The sequence below is a fragment of the Bubalus bubalis genome, chromosome 3 (assembly GCF_019923935.1).
Source record: "Bubalus bubalis isolate 160015118507 breed Murrah chromosome 3, NDDB_SH_1, whole genome shotgun sequence".
NCBI lineage: Eukaryota > Metazoa > Chordata > Mammalia > Artiodactyla > Bovidae > Bubalus > Bubalus bubalis.
In genome coordinates, this window is record NC_059159.1 from 63,790,956 (window position 1) to 63,813,353 (window position 22,398).

Consider the following 22,398-nt stretch of genomic DNA (forward strand, 5'->3'; position numbering starts at 1 on the left):
CTCTGTTCTAAGGATTATGTAACAACAATGTATCCTGCTTGAGGACAGCTTCTCCTTCCTGAAAACCTTCTGACTAATCCTGATATCTTAAAATGTGTATTATGGGAGTGGGTCTGGGTCTGGTAGGATCTTTCTATTGTTAAATTCTAATCCTGTTATCCTAAAATGTAAATTGTGGGAGTGGGTCTGGTAAAATTTTCACAAACTTGAGGAATTCTTTTGATTTATTGTAATAATTAACTAAGAAGTACCTAACTCCCTTGCTAACACTAGTGAGGGGGCACTCTCCGACCCCCTTCTGATGTCTGTGTCAGAAGCTTTCTCAGTCCCTTTCCACTGTAATAAAACTCTGCTACACAAAAGCTCTTGAGTGATCAACCCTGGTCCCTGGTCCCAAAGTTAAATCTTCTTCTTTGGAGATCACCAATCCAACACTGTTCACCGAAAGCTATCACAAGTATCTAATGACAATCAGACTCGTAGTTTTTCCTACTTGTGTAACAAAATGCATAAATTAAGATAACATCTGTTTTTATTAGCAAAATGTAGACAGTAGGCCCTCTGCATCCGGCTTCTACAGCCATGGGTTCAACCAACTATGGATAGAATATATATTGTTTAAAGTTTTTAAATTTCTAAATATGTTTTTAAAAGCTCCAAAAATCAACTATTTACGTAGCATTTACACTGTATTTCAATTATTTACACAGCATTTACACTGTGTTAGGTATTATATGTAATCTAAGAATGATTTAGATTCTGGCTTCCCTGGTGGCTCAGTGGTAAAGAATCCACCTGCCAAAGCAGGAGACTGAGGAGACAAAGATTCGATCCCTGGGTCAGGAAGATCCCTTGGAAAAGGAAATGGCAACCCACTCCAGTATTCTTGCTGGGAAAATTCCATGGACAGAGGAGCCTGGCCGGCTAGTGTGAGGGGTTGCAAAGAGTCAGACACAACTTAGTGACTGAACAACAATGGAGATGATGTAAAGTACACAGAGGTTACACGCAGACACTGTTTTCGTAAGGGGAGGGAACATCTGAAGACCAGGGCTCCTGAAGGTGATCCCTGTGAGGAGGGACTGTACACTAACACTGCCCATGAGACCCGTGTCATTTGGAAAACGCAGCTGCTCTCCCACTGTTCTTTACAGACAGATTTGTATGAAGACAGAAATCAACACCTGTAGCACCAGCAGGTCTGATTAGCAAACACAGGTGTAACAGAGACTGCCCGTGATCCAACAAGAGTGACAGGAGCCGGCTACATGGTAAGCTGCAGGCCGCCATCCACCACCAGGACGTGCCCTGTCACATATGGAGACTCGAGAAGAAATACGACCGCCTGGGCCACGTCAAGGGCGTCTCCAAACCTTCCCAGAGGGATATTCTTCTTTAAAAGTTCTTCGTTCAAGCCTTTCGTCATATCCGTGTGAATGAATCCTGAAAGAGAAATGCTTTCGTGTTTAGTTGAAAAACGCAGACACTAAGAAACACTTGCTCAATTAGAAACATTCACTGCTGGAAATTTAATTTGAGATCGTTAATAAACCTTGTTTCAGGAAACAGAATTTTGCTAATAATCAAACATTCAAGTCCTTATCTTTTATTGACTTTAATTCGATGAAGAGTTACTCAACACTAAAATATTTGACCACCAAATATTTGGTCCAACTCTTAGCACAATATAAGTGGATGGATATAAACATGAATAAGAATTCAATTCCTCAATTCCATTCCTAACGTTGAAGCTTCAATGCTTTGGCCACCTGATGCTAAGAGCTGACTCATTTGAAAAGACCCTGATGCTGGGAAAGATTGAAGGCCGGAGAAGAAGGGGACAAGAGAGGATGAGATGGCTGGATGGCATCACCAACTCAAAGGACATAAGTTTGAGTAAACTCCGGGAGTTGGTGATGGACAGGGAGGCCTGGCGTGCTGCAGTCTATGGGGTCGCAGAGTCAGGTACGACTGAGTGATTAAACAAGAACAAACTCCTCAAAGAAACTGTAAGTCAGGGAGCCTAGCAGTGGCTGCCAGCCCAGAGCTGGGGGCAGAGGCCAGATTGTGAGGAAGGCAGCCATCCCTGGCGCTGGCATCTGCTCCTGGACACAATGTTGGACAAGCAGAGTAGGAACCTGTCCCAAACCCAGGCACCGTTCTCTCACTGCCAGAAGCTTTTTTTTTTTTCAAATAACAGACTTTATTTTCTAGAGCAGCTGCAGCTTTACAGAAAAACTGATCAGAAATGTGAGGGAATCCCCACACAAGCCCCTATCACCCTGCCTCCCCCAGGACCCCCTAAGTATCAACACCCTGCCTGAGTGTGCTACATGACGGACCAACAGTGGCACGGCAGAAAGTCACGGCTCACGTCAGGGTTCACCCACTGGGTTATACAGCTGTTTGGTTTTGACAAATGCATCACACCATGTATTCACCACTACATCATGGACAGCAGTTTAACTGCCCTAAGTCTCTAGCTGCAGCTTCTTAAAATTCATACATATCATCTCCCAAAGTCAAATAAAATTAAAAAATATAAAGGAATCAAATCAAAAGCATGAAGCTAGTCTCTAGGGAAACTAGTCCAGGCCCCTACCAAATTTCACTATTATTTTATGCTGCAGCTCGTGAACAACAGGGTCCTGAATTATAAATACGTTCACAACCAGGGCACTGCACATAAACAGGCTCCCGGACTCTGTCACGTCTCAGAAGACCCGTGCAGGGATATCAGTAGTCTGTAAACGCTCCATGCACCCACATTTGTGCCTGTACTGTTTCCCAACCTCTGCTCCCTCCTCGACCCCAGAGGACTCCCTCCCAAAGCAATTTGCCATTTTATAAAGCTCTGGAAATTCTGCTTTACTGCTCATTTACTACATACACATGTACAATGCCTTTCAAGCTGGGCTATAAAAATGAAAAACCCCAGTCGGTGCCACTGTGCAAAGATGACGTCATTGTGACTGCCATTGACCAGGTAGAGGCTTCGGTGGCTGCAAAGCCGTCTCTCCTTCAGCCAGTGAGGGAACGGAGGGACAGGAGCTGAGCTGAGGACACGGGTGCGGCTGCTGCACTTCACATCCATGACAACATGCTTGGTACATTTCTTCCAGACAGGAATGCCTTAGGAACCGAGAGTCTTCCTCATAAAAGCAAGTGCATGGTTCTTGTCCAGTGAGGGTTTATATCTGTCGGCTCCCAAGGAAACGAACTTCCTTCACCCATTTTTGGCTAGCTATGTTGTTGTTGCCGTTTAGTCGCTCAGCCATGTCAGCCTCTCTCGGGACTGCATGGACTGTAGCCCACTAGGCTCCTCTGTCCATGGGATTCTCCAGGCAAGAATACTGGAGTGGGCTGCCATTCCTTTCTCCAGGGGATCTTACGGACTCAGGGATCAAACCATGTCTCCTGCATTGGCAGGTGGATTCTTTACCACTGAGCCATCAGGGAAGCCCTGGCTAGCTACAGAATATAAACAAACAGCATCTCACTTCCATATGGCTTGGTTACTATTTTAGCTTTGAACAGCTTGATCTATAGCAGAGATCTTACACTTAAATAAGACACCAGGATGTCAGCCTCTTTCAGGCACCAGCACCGCCACCTGCAGGATAAAGCTCCCTGCTTAGATGTCTGTCCTCTGACACAAGTTCCTAGGACCTAGAAAGAATTAAAATAATCCCAGACACTTTTTTAGGGAGATAAAACAAGACTGTCGCCAAAAGCTAGACCAAGATTTTCACCAGAGCAAGTGTGTGTGTCCTAACCTTATGTCTGTGAAAACGCCCAGGGAGGCGGCGTGACAAACCGCTGCCCGCCGAACAGCGCCGGAGAGCAGCGGGAGTCGTGTCTGCCGCGCGTCTGCCAAGCCTCTGCAGCACCTGCCAGCCAGCCTCGGCCCCAGTCATGAGCACAAAAGCGCCTCAACTGAAAAAGACACTGAGGGTCCCCAGAGAAATCCGTGACTGCCGTGCCATCTGTCCAAATGTCACACGCTTCAGTCCTCGGAGGTTCAGTCCCCTGTGACACGCACTCACGTGCGGGCAAAATAAATCCTGCACAAGTACTGCTGCAGTGTCAGCAGCTGAACCAGCAAAAGAGCAAGAACAACAGCGGAAGCGCCCCCTGGGAGGCAGCGGTCACAGGACGCCCGCGCACCCGTGCAACACACCGCCGGCTTCTGCCTCGGGCGGCACAGTGCGCAGCGGCCACAGCAGCCACACTTCTGCGGACAGACGGGAGGCGGGTGAGGGGCCGCGAAAGGCTGGGGAGACTGAAGGAAATGGGGACTCCCGAACGCTCGGGGCTCCAGGGTTTCTTTGGGGATGATGAAAATACGTGTTCTCAAGTGGGCTGCAGTGATGATGGAACAACTGTGTGACTGCACTCAACTCGGTACATCAGACACTCTAAATGGGCGAATTACACTATGTCAGTTACACTGCCATAAAGCTATTATTTAAGAAGTTAAACAGTTCTACATGTAGCAACATGGAATCAACTCCAGCAGAGATTGCTCTATGAGGAAAGCAAGGTACAGAACACTCTTACACATATGTATTGTGAATGACACGTGCTGCTGCTACATGAGCAAGCAAAGGCTGCTGCAATCGGCGCCCGCATCGCTGAGCCCTGAGGGCCTCCGGGCAGACACGGACAGGCTGCTGCCCACTGCAGGCCGTGCCCAGCGGGACCCCGCCCCAACACTGCGCCTGCAGGGGGCTCAGGATGGGAGCCCAGGACGCTGGCCCGGATGTTAGCCGAGTGCACGTCAGAGGAGTGACTTCAGGGAGCCCAGACACTTGCATTTTCATACACAGAGAAGCACTAAATTCCTTAATTTGAGAGGTCTGGTTTTCTCTAGTAAATAGTAATCTTGTGATGTTCTGATGACCTGGCTTTCATCACAAAAACTCCCATGTATCTTGGCTCTTTGCACCAGTCCCTCACAGCTATCGCAGAGGCTGCCTCATGGACAGAACACACACACATGTCAATGGCTTATATATGAAATACAGAGAAAACTATACACACACACACTTTACTGGCTTACATATGAAATACAGAGAAAACTACACATGCCACACACACACTTTACTGGATAATACATGAAATACAGAGAAAATTATACACACCACACACACACCTAACTGGCTTATATATGAAATACAGAGAAAACAATACACATCACACACACACCTAACTGGCTTATAGATGAACTGCACAGAAAATGACACACACACCACACACATATTACTAGCTTGTCACACATACACTTTACTAGCTTGTAAGTGAAACACAGAGAAAACCAGCTGCAGAGGTTGCCTCTTAGGAAGGCACTGAATGGCCAGAAGACAACTCACTTTTCACTTTAAGCTTCTTTGTACTTTTGAATTTTGTGCCATATGTTTGTATTATCTATTGAAAACACAGTTTTAAAAGTAATGTATCCAAAATAGATAGTTTCAATTTATCAAATATTCTGTTTCTCATGCTCAATAATAATCAGTAACATTCATCAACGACAGGAAATTTATAGCTAATGTAATACCAAAATTAGCAACTAACTTATCTTTTAAAAGTTAAAAATTAGGAAGCAAATGATAGGCTCATTTATTAATTTGCTTGTTCTTTGTTTTTCCTATTATGATTTGCTTTTTAACTGATTTTTCCTTAATTGGAATCTCCATTTGAAGGTGACCAGGAAAACTAACATTAAAAATAAACATATTAAACAACCCAATCAAAAAGTGGAAAAAAAGACCTCAACAGACATTTCTCCCAAGAAGAAATACAGATGGCTAACAAACACATGAAAAGATGCTCAACATCACTCATTATTAGGGAAATGAAAACCAAAATCACAATGAGATACCACCTCACACCAGTCAGAATGATCATCATCAAAAAGTCTACAAACAATAAATGCTGGACAGCATGTGGAGAAAAGGGAACCCTCTTGCACTGTTGGTGGGAATATAAACTGATACAACCACTATGGAAGATGGTATGGAGATTCCTTAAAAAACCAGGAATAAAACCACCATATGACCCAGCAATCCCACTCCTAGGCATTATACCCTGAGGAAACCAAAACTGAAAAAGACACATGTAACCCAATGTTCATGCAGCACTACTTACCATAGCTAAGAAATGGAAGCAACCTAGATGTCCACTGACAGATAAATGGATAAAGCTGTGGTACATAAACACAATGGAGTATTACTCAGCCATAAAAAGGAACACATTTGAGTCAGTTCTGATGACTCAATGGATGAACTTAGAGCCTATTATTCAGCGTGAAGTAAGTCAGGAAAAGAAAGATAAATATCGTATACTTTGGAAGGAATGATGCTAAAGCTGAAACTCCAGTACTTTGGCCACCTCACGCGAAGAGTTGACTCATTGGAAAAGACTCTGATGCTGGGAGGGATTGGGGGCAGGAGGAGAAGGGGACAACAGAGGATGAGATGGCTGGATGGCATCACCAACTCGATGGACATGAGTCTGAGTGAACTCCGGGAGTTGGTGATGGACAGGGAGGCCTGGCGTGCTGCGATTCATGGTGTCGCAAAGAGTCGGACACGACTGAGCGACTGAACTGAACTGAACTGAATGCATATACACAGAATCTAGAAAGATGGTACTGAAGAATTTATTTTCTGGGCAGCAATGGAGAAACAGACATAGAGAATAGACCTATGGGAAAGGCGGGAGGGGAGGAGAGGGTGAGATGTATGGAGAGAGTAAAGTGGAAACTTACATTACCATATGTAAAATAGATAGCCAATGGGAATTTGCTGTGTGACTCAGGGAACTCAAACAGAGGCTCTGTATCAACCTAGAGGGGTGGGATGGGAGGGAGATGGGAGGGAGGTTCAAGAGGGAGGGGATATATGTACACCCTATGGCTGGTTCATGTTACTGTCTGACAGAAAACAACAAACTTCTGAAAGCAATTATACTTCAATTAAAAAATAAATAAATTTAAAAATATAAAAATATTAATTCTGATGTTTCTCAGCTCTGTTCAAAGATCTGAAGAATCTGGTTGAAATCACCATCTAAAATTAACAAATAACCATAGAATCAATTAGATGCTACCATTTCAGCTTGTTAATGTTAATTTCAACTTCACTGCTGGTTAATGAAGCATATTCATACCAGGCTTAAAGCATAGTCAATTTCATATATTACACTACAGCCAATATAATATAATAAAAGTCACTCTACTCAATGTCCACATTTCTGGCAACAGGTTTTTTCTTTCCTGCAGTGTAAATTGCAGTGGAAAGTAATATCTCTAGAAAGGCTATACAAGCACACTTCCCTAACCCTCAAAAAATTTCCCTTTGGACACAACTGGATTCGCACTGTTTAGTCTGTTGCCTTAACAACTAATTGACTGACAAAATTAAGCATTCCTTCTCCAGCGTTTCCATAGCATCATGCAGGTACCTACTTTGCATTCATCACATGCCAGTGTAATTATCTGTTTACACGCCTGTCTTTCCCACTGCACTTACTTCCCTGTGACACAAACACCTTATTCGTGTTTAAATCTGGAGCGCTGCCAGCCCTGGCACACGGGACACACTCGGGGAGTCTGCTGAATGAGTTACTAGACGTGAGGCACACTTGCATCACGCCCAAAGCATGCAGCTTGCAGCTCACTGTGACCCGGAGCTGACTCTCCATCACCCACACTGCTGCAGTCCGAAAAGTGGGAAGCACGTAACAGACCCCCCAACCCACAAACCATCTACTTTGCACATTAAAGTTGGCTCACACTAACACCCCACTGGGCCGCACGAAGCACACACAGCCTCACAGCGCTGTCAAGACCACAGGGCCACTTCGGGATTACCTTTAGAAAAAGAATGCACCTATACCGAGTCACTTCTCAAATGTTTACGGATATGGAGCCAGTGTCTGACTGAACACTCAACGGGGACGCAGGCCACTCCTGACAGGTCCCTGCTGGTGGGCAGCTCTGGGCCACACTGGGCAGAGCGGCCCAGGTCGCCCTCAGCCTCCTCACAAACCCCCAGCACACTGGCCACGGTGCCCTCGGCAAGCTGGGACAGAGGTCCCCTGGCAGCTAGCGAAAGTTCAGGAGGGTATCCATCGTCTTTGAAAGCACAATAACCAAGCCTGCCGTCATACCAGCTCACGAGTGAGAACGCAGATTTGAGTTTTAGCACCTTTTTATTAGTCTCAACTAATCCAGGCAATATTTATAAAGTAGTAATTTGTCAAAAGGCAAATAACGTAAAGGTAAAAGTTATAAAATTGGAAGATCCAGACAGTTTAGAAAAATCATATTATGAAAAACACGGTAAGCCTTAAAGTTTGTAACGATATAAAAGGAATCACACAGAGGCCCTTCACTCACTGAAGAAGCAACCACAGCTGCAATCACTGAAAATCAACTACTTCAGAGTCACTTTTCAGAAGAATTCTCCCTCCTGAGTCTGCGTAAAGTATCTTTTTTCCTTCAAATTCCTCTCTGTGTTGAAATTCTAATGTGAATATGGGGTAGCTCTCTGAGGCGCAGTGACACCCAGTGAAAGGCATCTTCTCCATTTTGAAAACAAACGTACGTGACCTGTGACATTAACACTTTCTTCTCTACAAACGCTGCTTTCTGGAGTACAGGCTGACCTCGTTTTAAGGGGCCTTGCAGATACTGCATTTTTGGGTTTTTTACAAGTTGCAGGTTTGTGGTAACTCTGGATCAAGCAAGTCCATCAGTGCCATTTTCCCAACAGCCTTTGCTCAGTTCATGACTCTGGGTCACATTTTGGCGATTCTTACAGGATTTCTGACTTTTCATTATTACTGTATTTGTTGTGGTGTCTGTAATCAGTGACCGTTGATGTCAGCACTACAGACTGACTCGCTGAAGGTTCAGATGACGGTTAGCATTTTTTAGCAATAAATTATTTTTTAGTTTATTTTTAACTGGAGGATAATTGCTTTACAATGTTGTGTTGGTTTCTGCCGTTCAACAACGTGAATCAGCCACAGGTACAGATATAAACCCTCCCTCGAGATCCTGCCTCCCTCCCACCCTCCCATCTCAACTCTCCAGGTTGTCAGAGCAGTGGGCCGAGCTCTGCGTGTTATACAGAAACTTCCCATTAGCCATCTATTTTACATACAGTAATACATGTTTCGACTTCCCTGGTGGCTCAGACGGCAAGAGCGTCTATGCTGTAAAGAGCGATACTGCACAGGAACCTGGAATGTTAGGTCCATGAATCAAGGCAAATTGGAAGTGGTCAAACAGGAGATGGCAAGAGTGAACGTTGACATTCTAGGAATCAGAGAACTAAAATGGACTGGAATGGGTGAATTTAACTCAGATGACCATTATATCTACTACTGTGGGCAGGAATCCCTTAGAAGAAATGGAGTAGCCATCATGGTCAACAAAAGAGCCTGAAATGCAGTACTTGGATGCAATCTCAAAAACAACAGAATGATCTCTGTTCATTTCCAAGGCAAACCCAATATCACGGTAATCCAAGCCTATGCCCCAACCAGTAATGCTGAAGAAGCTGAAGTTGAACGGTTCTATGAAGACCTACAAGACCTTTTAGAGCTAACACCCAAAAAAGATGTCCTTTTCATTATAGGGGACTGGAATGCAAAAGTAGGAAGTCAAGAAACACCTGGAGTAACAGGCAAATTTGGCCTTGGAATATGGAATGAAGCAGGGCAAAGACTAACAGAGTTTTGTCAAGAAAATGCACTGGTCATAGCAAACACCCTCTTCCAACAACACAAGAGAAGACTCTACACATGGACATCACCAGATGGTCAACACCAAAATCAGACTGATTATATTGTCTGCAGACAAAGATGGAGAAGCTCTATACAGTCAGCAAAAACAAGACCGGGAGCTGACTGTGGCTCAGATCATGAATTCCTTATTGCCAAATTCAGACTGAAATTGAAGAAAATAAGGAAAACCACTAGACCATTCAGGTATGACCTAAATCAAATCCCTTATGATTATACAGTGGAAGTGAGAAATAGATTTAAGGGACTAGATCTGATAGACAGAGTGCCTGATGAACTATGGACAGAGGTTCATGACACTGTAAAGGAGACAGGGATCAAGACCATCCCCAAGAAAAAGAAATGCAAAAAAGCAAAATGGCTGTCTGAGGAGGCCGTACAAATAGCTGTGAAAACAAGAGAAGCAAAAAGCAAAGGAGAAAAGGAAAGATATAAGCATCTGAATGCAGAGTTCCAAAGAATATCAAGGAGAGCTAGAAAGCCTTCCTCAGCGATCAATGCAAAGAAATAGAGGAAAACAACAGAATGGGAAAGATTAGAGATCTCTTCAAGAAAATCAGACGCCTGACTTCGGGCTCTACGACAAAGCCACAGTCATCAAGACAGTATGGTACTGGCACAAAGACAGAAATATAGATCGATGGAACAAAATAGAAAACCCAGAGATAAACCCACGCACCTATGGACACCTTATCTTTGATAAAGGAAGCAAGAATATACAGTGGAGAAAAGACAATCTCTTTAACAAGTGGTGCTGGGAAAACTGGTCAACCACTTGTAAAAGAATGAAACTAGAACACTTTCTAACACCATACACAAAAATAAACTCAAAATGGATTAAAGATCTAAACATAAGACCAGAAACTGTAAAACTCTTAGAGGAGAACATAGGCAAAACACCCTCCAACATAAATCACAGCAGGATCCTCTATGACCCACCTCCCAGAATATTGGAAATAAAAGCAAAAATACACAAATGGGATCTAATTAAAATTAAAAGCTTCTGCACAACAAAAGAAACTATAAGCAAGGTGAAAAGACAGCCTTCAGAATGGGAGAAAATAATAGCAAATGAAGCAACTGACAAACAACTAATCTCAAAAATATACAAGCAACTCCTGCAGCTCAATTCCAGAAAAATAAACAACCCAATCAAAAAATGGGCCAAAGAACTAAACAGACATTTCTCCACAGAAGACCTACAGATGGCTGACAAACACATGAAAAGATGCTCAACATCACTCATTATCAGAGAAATGCAAATCAAAACCACAATGAGGTACCATTTCACGCCAGTCAGAATGGCTGCGATCCAAAAGTCTACAAGCAATAAATGCTGGAGAGGGTGTGGAGAAAAGGGAATGCAAACTAGTACAGCCACTATGGAGAACAGTGTGGAGATTCCTTAAGAAACTGGAAACAGAACTGCCATACAACCCAGCAATTCCACTGCTGGGCATACACACCGAGGAAACCAGAATTGAAAGAGACACGTGTACCCCAATGTTCATCGCAGCACTGTTTATAATAGCCAGGACATGGAAGCAACCTAGATGTCCATCAGCAGATGAATGGATAAGAAAGCTGTGGTACATATACACAATGGAGTATTACTCAGCCATTAAAAAGAATACATTTGAATCAGTTCTAATGAGGTGGATGAAACCGGAGCCTATTATACAGAGTGAAGTAAGCCAGAAAGAAAAACACCAATACAGTATACTAATGCATATATATGGAATTTAGAAAGATGGTAACGACAACCCTGTATGTGAGACAGCAAAAGAGACACAGATGTATAGAACAGTCTTTTGGACTCTGTGGGAGAGCAGGGAGGGTGGGATGATTTGGGAGAATGGCACTGAAACATGTAGAATATCGTATGTGAAACAAATCGCCAGTCCAGGTTCGATGCAGGATACAGGAAGCTTGGGGCTGGTGCACTGGGATGACCCAGAGGGATGGTACGGGGAGAGAGGTGGGAGGCAGGTTCAGGATGGGGAGCACATGTACACCTGTGGCGGATTCATGTTGATGTATGGCAAAACCAATACAATATTGTAAAGTAAAATAAATAAATAAATAAAAAACTGAAAAAAAAAATATTGGCAAAAAAAAAAAAAGAAAATCAGAGATACCAAGGGAACATTTCATGCAAAGACACGCTCGATAAAGGACAGAAATGGTATGGACCTAACAGAAGCAGAAGATATTAAGAAGAGGTGGCAAGAATACACAGAAGAGCTATACAAAAAAGACCTTCACAACCCAGATAATCACGATGGTGTGATCACTCACCTAGAGCCAGACATCCTGGAATGTGAAGTCAAGTGGGCCTTAGGAAGCATCACTACAAACAAAGCTAGTGGAAGTGGAATTAAGCTATTTCAGTTGAGCTATTTCAAATCCTAAAAGATGATGCTGTGAAAGTGCGGCACTCAATATGCCAGCAAATTTGGAAAACTCAACAGTGGCCACAGGATTGGAAAAAGTCAGTTTTCATTCCAATCCCAAAGCAAGGCAATACCAAAGAATGCTCAAACTACCGCACAATTGCACTCATCTCACATGCTAGCAAAGTAATGGTCAAAATTCTCCAAGCCAGGCTTCAATAGTACGTGAACCATGAACTTCCAGATGTTCAAGTTGGATTTAGAAAAGGCAGAGGAACCAGAGATCAAATTGCCAACATCCGCTGGATCATTGAAAAAGCAAAAGAGTTCCAGAAAAACACCTACTTCTGCTATTGACTATGCCAAAGCCTTTGACTGTGTGGATCATAATAAACTGTGGAAAATTCTGAAAGAGATGGGAATACCAGACCCTGACCTGCCTCTTGAGAAACCTGTATGCAGGTCAAGAAGCAACAGTTAGAACTTGACATGGAACAACAGACTGGTTCCAAATCAGGAAAGGAGTACATCAAGGCTGCATATTGTCACCCTGCTTATTTAACTTATATGCAGAGTACATCATACAAAATGCTGGGCTGGATGAAGCACAAGTTGGAATCAAGATTGCCAGGAGAAATATCAATAACCTCAGATATACAGATGACACCACCCTGATGGCAGAAAGCGAAGAACTAAAGAGCCTCTTCATGAAAGTGAAAGAGTAGAGTGAAAAATCTGCCTTAAAACTCAACATTCAGAAAACTAAGATCATGGCATCCAGTCCCATCACTTCATGGCAAATAGATGGGGAAACAATGGAAACAGTGACAGACTATTTTCTTGGGCTCCAAAATCACTGCAGATGGTGATTGTAGCCATGAAATTAAAGATGTTTGCTTCTTGGAAGAAAAGCTATGACCAACCTAAACAACATATTAAAAAACAGAAACATTACTTTACCAACAAATGTCCGTCTAGTCAAAGCTATAGTTTTTCCAGTAGTCATGTATGGATGTGAGAGTTGGACTATAAAGAAAGCTGAGCTCTAAAGAACTGATGCTTTTGAACTGTGGTGTTGGAGAAGACTCAAGAGTCCCTTGGACTGCAAGGAGATCCAACCAGTCCATTCTAAAGGAAATCAGTCCTGAATATTCATTGGAAGGACTGATGCTGAAGCTGAAACTCCAATACTTGGGCCACCTGATGCTAAAAACCGACTCACTGGAAAAGACCCTGATGCTGGAAAAGACTGAAGGTGGGAGGAGAAGGGGACGACAGAGGAGGAAGTGGTTGGATGGCATCACCAGTGTGATGGACATGGGTTTATGTAGGCTCCGGGAGTTGGTGATGGACAGGGAGGCCTGGCGTGCTGTAGTCCATGGGGGTCACAAAGAGTCGGAACTACTAAACAGCTGAACTGATATGTACCTCAGCTTCTTTATCCATTCAGCTGTTGATTCACATCTAGGTTGCTTCCATGTCTTAGCTACTGTAAATAGTGCTACCGTGAACACTGAGGTACATGTGTCTTACTGAGCAATGTGGTGCGTATTTTCACGTGTTTATTGCTCATCTGGATGTCTTCTTTGCAGAAATGTCTGTTTAGGTCTTCTGCTCATTTTTTGATTGGGTTGTTTATTTTTCCCATATTGAGCTACATGAGCTGCTTATATATTTTAGAGATTAATTCTTTGTCAGTTGTTTGTTTGCAATTATTTTCTCCCATTCTGAGGATTGCCTTTCCATCTTATTTATAGTGTCTTTTGCTGTGCAAAAGCTTTTAAGTTTAATTAGGTCCCATTTGCTTTTTTTTTTTTTAATTTCCATTACTTTAGGAGATGGGTCAAAGAGGATCTTGTGGTATTTTTAAATTAAGGTATGAACATTGGTTTTTTAGATGCAGTATTACTGCACATTTAATAGACTACAGTATAGTATAAACATAATTTTTATATGCACTGGGAAACAAGGTTTGCTGATTGCTTTACTGTGATACAAGCTCTACTGGGCTGTCTGGAACCAAACCCGCAGTCTCTCAGGTTATCAGTAAGGCAGTTACTGCAGGCAATTATGTCATGAAATGTGCAAAGGACATCACCAAGGCAGCCTTGTTGGATTACCTCCTCTGATTCGTACTGTTATGAAAAGTACATTGTATGACAGTGCTATTCAGATATTTTAAATATAGAGATGTGTTATTTCTTTAATCTAGATGCAGGGACTATGTTAGGGAATGGATGCATTGTTTGAAAAGTTCTGCTTTGACAAATTGACAATGTCTAAATTAGCAAACACTGTATCCCAGTGAGCAGCAAATCGGTAACACATCCCGAAAGAGGACAAAGACAATTAAAATGCAAACAGTTCTGCAAAGGGATACAACCTGGGCTCAACTGCAGTATATACATCACCAATACGCCTCATCCCACTTACTTGACATTCATACATTCAGTTCTTGAGAGTCCCAAGTTATGCCTGACTTTTAAATGGGGAGTTTCTCTTGTGTCCAGCACAGACACAGCGTGCCTGGCCTGAGTCTCCGCCCCCAGCCCCATCAGACAGAGTTCAAACCCCTCCACCACCATGCTCCATGTTCTTTGTGGGGTCCCGGCTCCTGTCCCCAACCCCCTGAGAAGTGCTTACAGACACAAGACCAGTCTTTGCTATTATTTTATAAAACCATGCTGCTAAGTCGCTTCAGTCATGTCCGACTCTGTGCGACCCCACAGATGGCAGTCCACCAGGCTCCCCCGTCCCTGGGATTCTCCAGGCAAGAACACCGGAGTGGGTTGCCATTTCCTTCTCCAATGCATGAAAGCGAAAACTGAAAGTGAAGTCGCTAAGTCGGACACGACTGAGTGACTTCACTTTCAGTTTTCGCTTTCATGCATTGGAGAAGGAAATGGCAACCCACTCCAGTGGACCCCATGGTCTGCAGCCTACCAGGCTCCTCTGTCCATGGGATTTTCCAGGCAAGAGTACTGGAGTGGGTTGCCATTGCCTTCTCCATTTATAAAACCATAGATTCACATAAATTAAAAGAAAAACGTTTCCACTCACCTGGTGCAACTACATTCACTCTAATTTTCTTTTTTGCTACTTCTTTGGCAAGAGCACGTGAAAATCCAACTAATCCTCCTTTACTGGCACTGTATACAGACTGGCCGGAATTGCCTTTTAAACCAACAACACTTCCTAGAAAAAGAAATGAGAGCAAATTCAAACTACATTCATAGGGTTATTATTCTGCACGTTCAGACAGTCTATAGTAAACAAACAAGGTACAAACCCTTACCTCATCTTTTGCTAAAATGAGGAATTCTAACCATTGTCATTTGAGTAGCAAGACTTAGAGTCTGAGTCTGCTCAGAAACAGGAGCCGAAAGAAGCTCATGTAGAACCCGGAGGACGAGGCAGGGGCTGAGAACTGATCCACTAAATGACAGCACTCATGCTCATCTCTGAGGAGGTGGAGCGTGATAAAAAGCCTACCGAGTTCATAGAGGCTTCCAGGAGGAAGAGGTTAAAACCAAACGGACAAGCCAGGTAAAGGCTGATTTTATGACATTGCATGAAGTTTTTATTTCCAGCTAAAAAACAGTTCATTCGAAGATAAATTTTACTAAATTTCAACTACTGTTGATTAAATTAGCAAAGCTTCTACTGTAAACTTTTTGTAAAATTGTAATTTAGTTACTTTCAGAGATGTATCAACTTGTACTGCCTAGTTAAAGATTCTTGGGTGGCTCAATTATATAAAAGAATAACTTATAACCCAAGTATCAACTGTATGCAAATAAATTCTTGCAGAACAGAAATTGGGGAAGTCATTTTCTGCATCAATGACCTGTATATGTAATGTAGGTAAGAGAGTTAGAGAAGGCGAGGTTCGGAAAAAGAACCAGACTGGCACTTTACAAGAACAGATCACCTTTAATGAGGCGAAAAGGGGCAGCATTCCGATTAGTGAGCCGCTGCACTGACCCAAGAAAAGAGTAAGTATATATAGGCACGTATGTGGAAAGCTACTGTCTTAAGGGGGCCTGTTCTTCTGCAAGGTTGTTCAGAGTAGTTATCTCTTAAAGAGCTGCGGCAAAGAATTCTGGAGATCGGCCAGAGGCTGGACCGGCTAGGAGCTGGTCATAATCAACCTTGATGTCCATTTTTTACTTTGGGTGAGAGAGTTCTTTCTTTTGCATAGAATGGTGGGGAGGACCTGGAAGGGAGTTTTAACTCCAGGCTATTTTGAGCCATGTAACTTTCCTTCAGGTAATATAAAAAGTAACCAAGAACCTCACAAAAGAAGGAATGATGCTAAAGCTGAAACTCCAGTACTTTGGCCACCTCATGCAAAGAGTTGACTCATTGGAAAAGCCTCTGATGCTGGGAGGGATTGGGGGCAGGACGAGAAGGGGACAACAGAGGATGAGATGGCTGGATGCCATCACTGACTCGATGGACGTGAGTCTGAGTGAACTCCGGGAGTTGGTGATGGACAGGGAGGCCTGGCGTGCTGCGATTCATGGGGTCACAGAGAGTCGGACACGACTGAGCGACTGAACTGAATTTTAGAGGGAAAAAAAAAAAAAAAAAAACACTCCAAATACTTCTTATGATCAGCAAGTCCAAGGATAACATATTTATCCACACTAGTTGTTACATGTTAATGACAAAGGAACAGAAAGGAGTGCAGAGAGAGTGAGAAAAGACACTCTGATCAGACAGAGGAAATGCAGGTGGGGTTTGGGGGAGGAAGAGAAACAAAGAGAAACACAAAAAAGAAAAATACAGACTTGGAGGCAAGGCTGAGCAGGAGGCTTAAGCAGCTATGGTTCCACCACACACAGCTGTTCCTCTGCAAAGTGATAACTTCTGAAATACCAACGTCCTTTCCAGAAATTTACAGTAACCTCTTTGGTCATAGAGACGCCTAGAGACCCCTAACTTATTTTCAGTAGTCTATTTTATTGACTTACAGCACAAGTCTAAAAGTCTGCATGTAAGCAAAAGGCTGATAGGGGATTTGTTTTGTGCATGTCTAAAGAGGGGATGTTTCAGAGTTGAACAAATACCCCCCCTTTACCAGGAGAGATGTGCATGGTAGTATACCAGCTTACAAGAACCCAGATCATTACCTGGCTATGTCAGAAAGCAAAAGTCAGCTCAGTTACTAATCTTTCAGAAGAAAATCGACCTCTCATATTTTTAAGGGTAAATATCCAAAACGTTCTAATTCTTATTAGCACAATATTCTTTCCTTTGGTCAATTTCAAAAAGGAAGCACTCTGTATTCTGGCTTGGAAGGACACTTCCTGTTTTAGAGTAGGGTCACTTACTCTAAGGAGCAGCATCCCTTTTTTATGGCCTATAAGGGATCACCACTTAAATGGGAGATGGCAGGCATGCTGCTATTCTCAAATTACCACACTGAAACGAAATCTCAAGTCACTCTGCATTTTTAAAGTCTACAGGCACACACTCCACTCTGCCCTATGGGGCAGGTGAACTGAAGCCCAGGAGTTACTTAACATCCATTCTAAACACTGAAAAGGTTATTCTCTTAAGAAAAACTCCTCTTAGACCCCTGTGCTGGATTTACTAGTGACGCACACAGCTGCTGCAGAAGTCATTTTTCAGCCCTCACCAACTACAAGTTTTTCATTCCTTAATCACATTTTGAACATTTGGTTTCATGTAAGAATCAGGATGTCCAATTTTTCTTAAATATGCAAAAGAGCTGGTCAAACTGAACCACATTTGTGCACAGCAACAACCTGCTGGATCGGAACTATTCCACAGCCTCTGGACACCAAAGCAGGGTGCCCCAGGCCAGGTGTCTCCCGCGTGTGCTGTCACTTCCCCAGTACCTGGTGGTGTCACTCCGTAACACCTACTTCACCACTAGAAGGGTGTGATTTGATGATTCCTGTTTCACCTATTAATCAGTTAATAAAATCCTTTTTCCATGGGTAATAAAGACACATTCTGTCCTAGTTTCACAGGTAAATAAACTCCAAATCAGTTGATTAAATTTCTGTGGTGCCATGAGATAATACTATACACGCAGAGGTAAAGACTCACCTACATTCACAATGGACCCTCCCTGCTGTTTAATCATTGTCTTCAGGGCAGCTCTACAGGTCAGCATGGAGCCCAGGAGGTTAGTATGGAGCTGAGACAGCATATCTTCAGTACTTGTCCTTACTAAGAGGTTATCCCTACCAAAAAAGCAAAATCAAACCAAAACAATCCTATGTGATTTTAAAAAGGGGCAAGACAAATTAAAAAGTCAAGAAACAGATAATATTTTTTTTCTAAAAGTAGAATATAAGAAGCTTTGCCTCTGAGTTAGAACACCTGGACAGCCCATTTTAAACTTGATTTGTGAGGAAACATATATAGTCACAACAGTGGTAACCCAGGAAGTACTAACTGGGAAGAAAACAAGAGAGTCGTTTGGTTTCTGGTAAAATTCTTCAGCTCAATATGGGTGTTGATTACAATGTTAAAACTAAACTGTACCCTTAATCTGTACACTTCCCAGACATCATATTCTACCTGTACTACACACACATATAACTATTCCAATAGCACACGTTTAGTTTAAAAGGGTTTTTTTCCTCTGTAATAAAATAACATTTTGACACGCAAAAAAACTAAACGAAACCCTTATTATAATCTCAATATAAAAAAATGAAAAGAGTGTGCAGCTTGACAGACCAAATTTTAAAATACATAACTTTCCTTCCAATTAGAAGTAAAACAAGTTAATATACTAACTCATATTAATCAAAAGAAAATTAGGAGGAAAAAAAATTAGAAATGTACTTAAGTTTGTGACCAACCTGTTAATTCCAGCGGCATTTACCAAGAAATTAACGCGACCTAAATTTTTCTCTATCTCTTCAAATGTATTTTGAACATCATGTTCTTTGGCAACATCACAGCTCAATGCCAAATGATCTCCTATACAACAAAATTAGAGTTACTAATAAAGTATAGCTTGTCAAACATCTACTATGAGCTAGTGTCGGTGAAGTGAAGTGAAGTCGCTCAGTCATGTCCGACTCTTTGCGACCCCACGGACTGTAGCCTACCTGGCTCCTCCATCCATGGGATTTTCCAGGCAATAGTACTGGAGTGGGTTGCCATTTCCTTCTCCAGGGCATCTTCCCGACCCAGGGATAGAACCCGGGTCCCCCACATTGTAGACAGACGCTCTACCATCTGAGCCACCAGGCAAGTCCTATGAGCTAGTGTAATAGTGTCAATTACTCAGTCATGTCCCACTCAGTAGGGTCTGACTCTTTGCAACCTTTTGGGCTGTAGCCCACCAGGCTCCTCTGTCCATGGAATTCTCCAGGTAAAAATACTGGAGTGGGTAGCCATTTCCCTTCTCCAGGTGATCTTCCCAACCCAGGGATCCAAACTGGGTCTTCCTGCATTGCAGAGGGATTCTTCACCATCTGAGCCACCATGGAGGCCTTAGATCTGTTCTATCCAGAACTTGAGATAAAGGACGATTAAGTCCCAGATTCCTGATCTCATGGGGTTCAGTCTAAGAAACTGGATGGAGGAAGGTGGGGAACAAGCAGAAGCAAAGTAATGCAACAGAATGTAAACCTTAAAACACTTTTTTAATCAGCAAAAGTCAGGGAGCACCTTTCTCATGTTCATAGCACTTTGTATGAGTCACCTACCAATATTTACAGTTTTGACACTGACCCTATGCCATTTAATTCAGCAGTTCTCTCAGTTTTATATTCCTGTTTTGTAAACTTGAGACATTCCCAGTGGCTTAGCAGTAAAGAATCTGCCTGCAATACAGGAGGCACAAGAGACACGAGTTCAATCCCAGGGTTGGGAATATCCCCTGGAGAAGGAAATGGCATCCCACTCCAGTATTCTTGCCTGGAAAATTCCATGGACAGGGGAGCCTGGTGCGGCTACTGTCCATGGGGTTGCAAAGAGTGGGACATGACTGAATACGCTTGCATATATAAGCTTAATGTCTAATTCAGTTACATTCTTGTCGAACTGGTTTCCTCGCTTTGAAATAAACTCTAGGGTTTTTCTGTTTAACTATAACACAATCTTATATAGCCATTATTATAGCGTGACTATTAGAAAAGATGAAACAAAGCAGGAAGCTGTTTTTTAAAATGCTCAAATCATGAAAAAAATTTTACTAAAAACTGTTACCTGTTTTTTTAAAGTCCACTTTCTGGAAATGTTTAAATAAAAAAAAAAAAAAAAGAAAATTAAACTTCAAAGAAAGCACTCTTTATTCAACATTATACCACTTAACACTCTGCCTTTTAAAAAAAAAAAAAAGGTAAACAATTCTTTTCTGGCTAACCTTGCGTGGTACATTAACACTAAAATTACCTTCTTAAACCTCTGGAGACTTATGTGAAGTCGGGGCGACGATGCGTAAAGGTGCCCCGACAGTGAACGAGGTGCCCCTGAGCCCAGCCCTCCTAATTCTAGCTGCGAGCTCGATCCTTCACAGCACCCCGTCTCACTACCAGCCAGAGACTGAAATTCGCAAAGTAACTGTGAATCCATTCCTAATACAGGTTGGGGGATGAAATTTAAGCGGAATCTGCCGGAACAATCTCACTGTCCCTTGGTGAAGGTCATCAGGGTATAAGAGTGCTTCAACGCTGTGGACGCCGGGAGGCGAGCCCACGCACATCCCGTACTAGTGCAGCCGCCAGCGGCCCTCCCTGCGTATGCGCACACGCGCGCGGGCCTCCTCGCGAGACCCGAGCACGCCTGTGCCGCCCGTCGCCCAGCATGGCGGGGAGAGCGCCCAAGACGGCTTCTTGTACCCACACCAGCCGCGCGAAGAGGGGGTGCGACCCCGGTCGGTACCCACCGCCCAGGTCCCCGGCCGCGGCTCTGGCCCCCTCCAGATTCCGGGCGACGATGGCCAGTCGATAGCCTCTCTGGGCCATCAAGCGGGCCACCGCCCTGCCGATGCCCCGGGAGCCTCCGAACACGGCGCACACCTTGTCCATCTGGGACGCGGAGCCGCAGGCCCGGGGGAAGAGGCTACAAGAGACGGCCCTTCCCAACGGCCTCGCAAATTCACACAGCGCGGCGCGCTCAAACTGAATCGCGGGCCCACGGCTCTCGCCGCCGTATTGGAACCGGTGCGGGCCCAGAAACCCAGAGCGCCGCGACCGCTGGTCACGTTGGCGCGTCGACGTCAGCGCGCGCGTGCTCCGGGCGGCGCGCCCCCGGCAGATGCCAGCGTGGGCCGGCGGGACAGTACAAGGGCCGCACTGCACGCTGGGACTTGTAGTCTTGGTGCAGGCGGAAGGGCGTGGGGCGGTCCTGGGAGAGAAGGGCTCCAGGCTCGGGGGTCTGCCCTGTAGGAAGTGGGCCTTGGGCATCGGGTTGCTGGATTCTGGATGTTATGGGTTAAATCAAGGTCGTGCCGGCAGGGACTCGGGCATGAGGACCCCGGATATATGCTCCAGGTTGTGTTTAGCTGAGACCCAAAGGAGTGGCACGTGGGTCAGACTCCCAGCAGACCCCAGTCCCCCTGCTGTGGAATTTGATTCCTGTCCTGCCTGCATATCTTGCATTGCACGCAGATTCTTTACCATCTGAGCCACCAGGGAAGCCCGTCAAACCAAAATTTTGGAGTTTGGAGCAGAACGTTTTATTGCAAGGCTGTAAAAGGGAACAACAAATCTGACCCCATATTGGGTCAGTTGTTTTATTATAACCTTTGTAGTCTATGGTTTCTGCTTTGGGTTAAGAATGTTGCCTATAGCCTAAAATATACAAGGGAGCCCATAATCAAGTCTCTGCCTTTTAAAAGAAGGCAATGGCACCCGACTCCAGTAGTCTTGCCTGGAGAATCCCAGCGACAGGGGAGCCTGGTGGGCTGCTGTCTATGGGTCGCACAGGGTCGGACACGACTGAAGTGACTTAGCAGCCCTTTAAAAGTTAACATTTTTCCAACCAAATAGAGATTAAAAAAAAAAAAAAGTTTTAAAACAAAGAATAATATTTGTCTTGTAGGTTTATAGGGTCTTTGTGACCTGGCCTACTTGGACATCTGTGAGAACATGAAATTCTGTGCCAGGTCTGCAAAACCAGCCATACCTTTAAAAATGCTTTGCTGAAACCCTTCAGCGAGTTTGGGGGTTCCTTGGATACAAGGCACCAGTCT

General features: G+C 43.8%; 1 protein-coding gene across 3 annotated transcripts; it reads right to left on the reverse strand.

Annotated features, from left to right (window-relative positions):
• Positions 1–514: 514 nt before the first annotated feature.
• Positions 515–21,440, reverse strand: CBR4 (carbonyl reductase 4). Of its 3 annotated transcripts, none has more exons than XM_006061824.4 (6): positions 21,224–21,440; positions 20,412–20,433; positions 19,055–19,175; positions 18,291–18,427; positions 15,270–15,404; positions 515–1,443 (listed from the first exon to the last, which is right to left on the reverse strand). In XM_006061824.4, exons 1-6 carry the CDS (start codon positions 21,230–21,232, stop codon positions 1,265–1,267), a joined length of 603 nt encoding a protein of 200 aa, XP_006061886.1. In that variant the 5' UTR covers positions 21,233–21,440; the 3' UTR covers positions 515–1,264. The 3 variants fall into 3 exon arrangements, with proteins under 3 accessions (XP_006061886.1, XP_006061884.1, XP_006061885.1); XM_006061822.4 differs by lacking the exon at positions 21,224–21,440 and adding an exon at positions 20,598–21,078; XM_006061823.4 differs by lacking the exon at positions 20,412–20,433 and having other exon boundaries at positions 21,091–21,439.
• Positions 21,441–22,398: the final 958 nt, after the last annotated feature.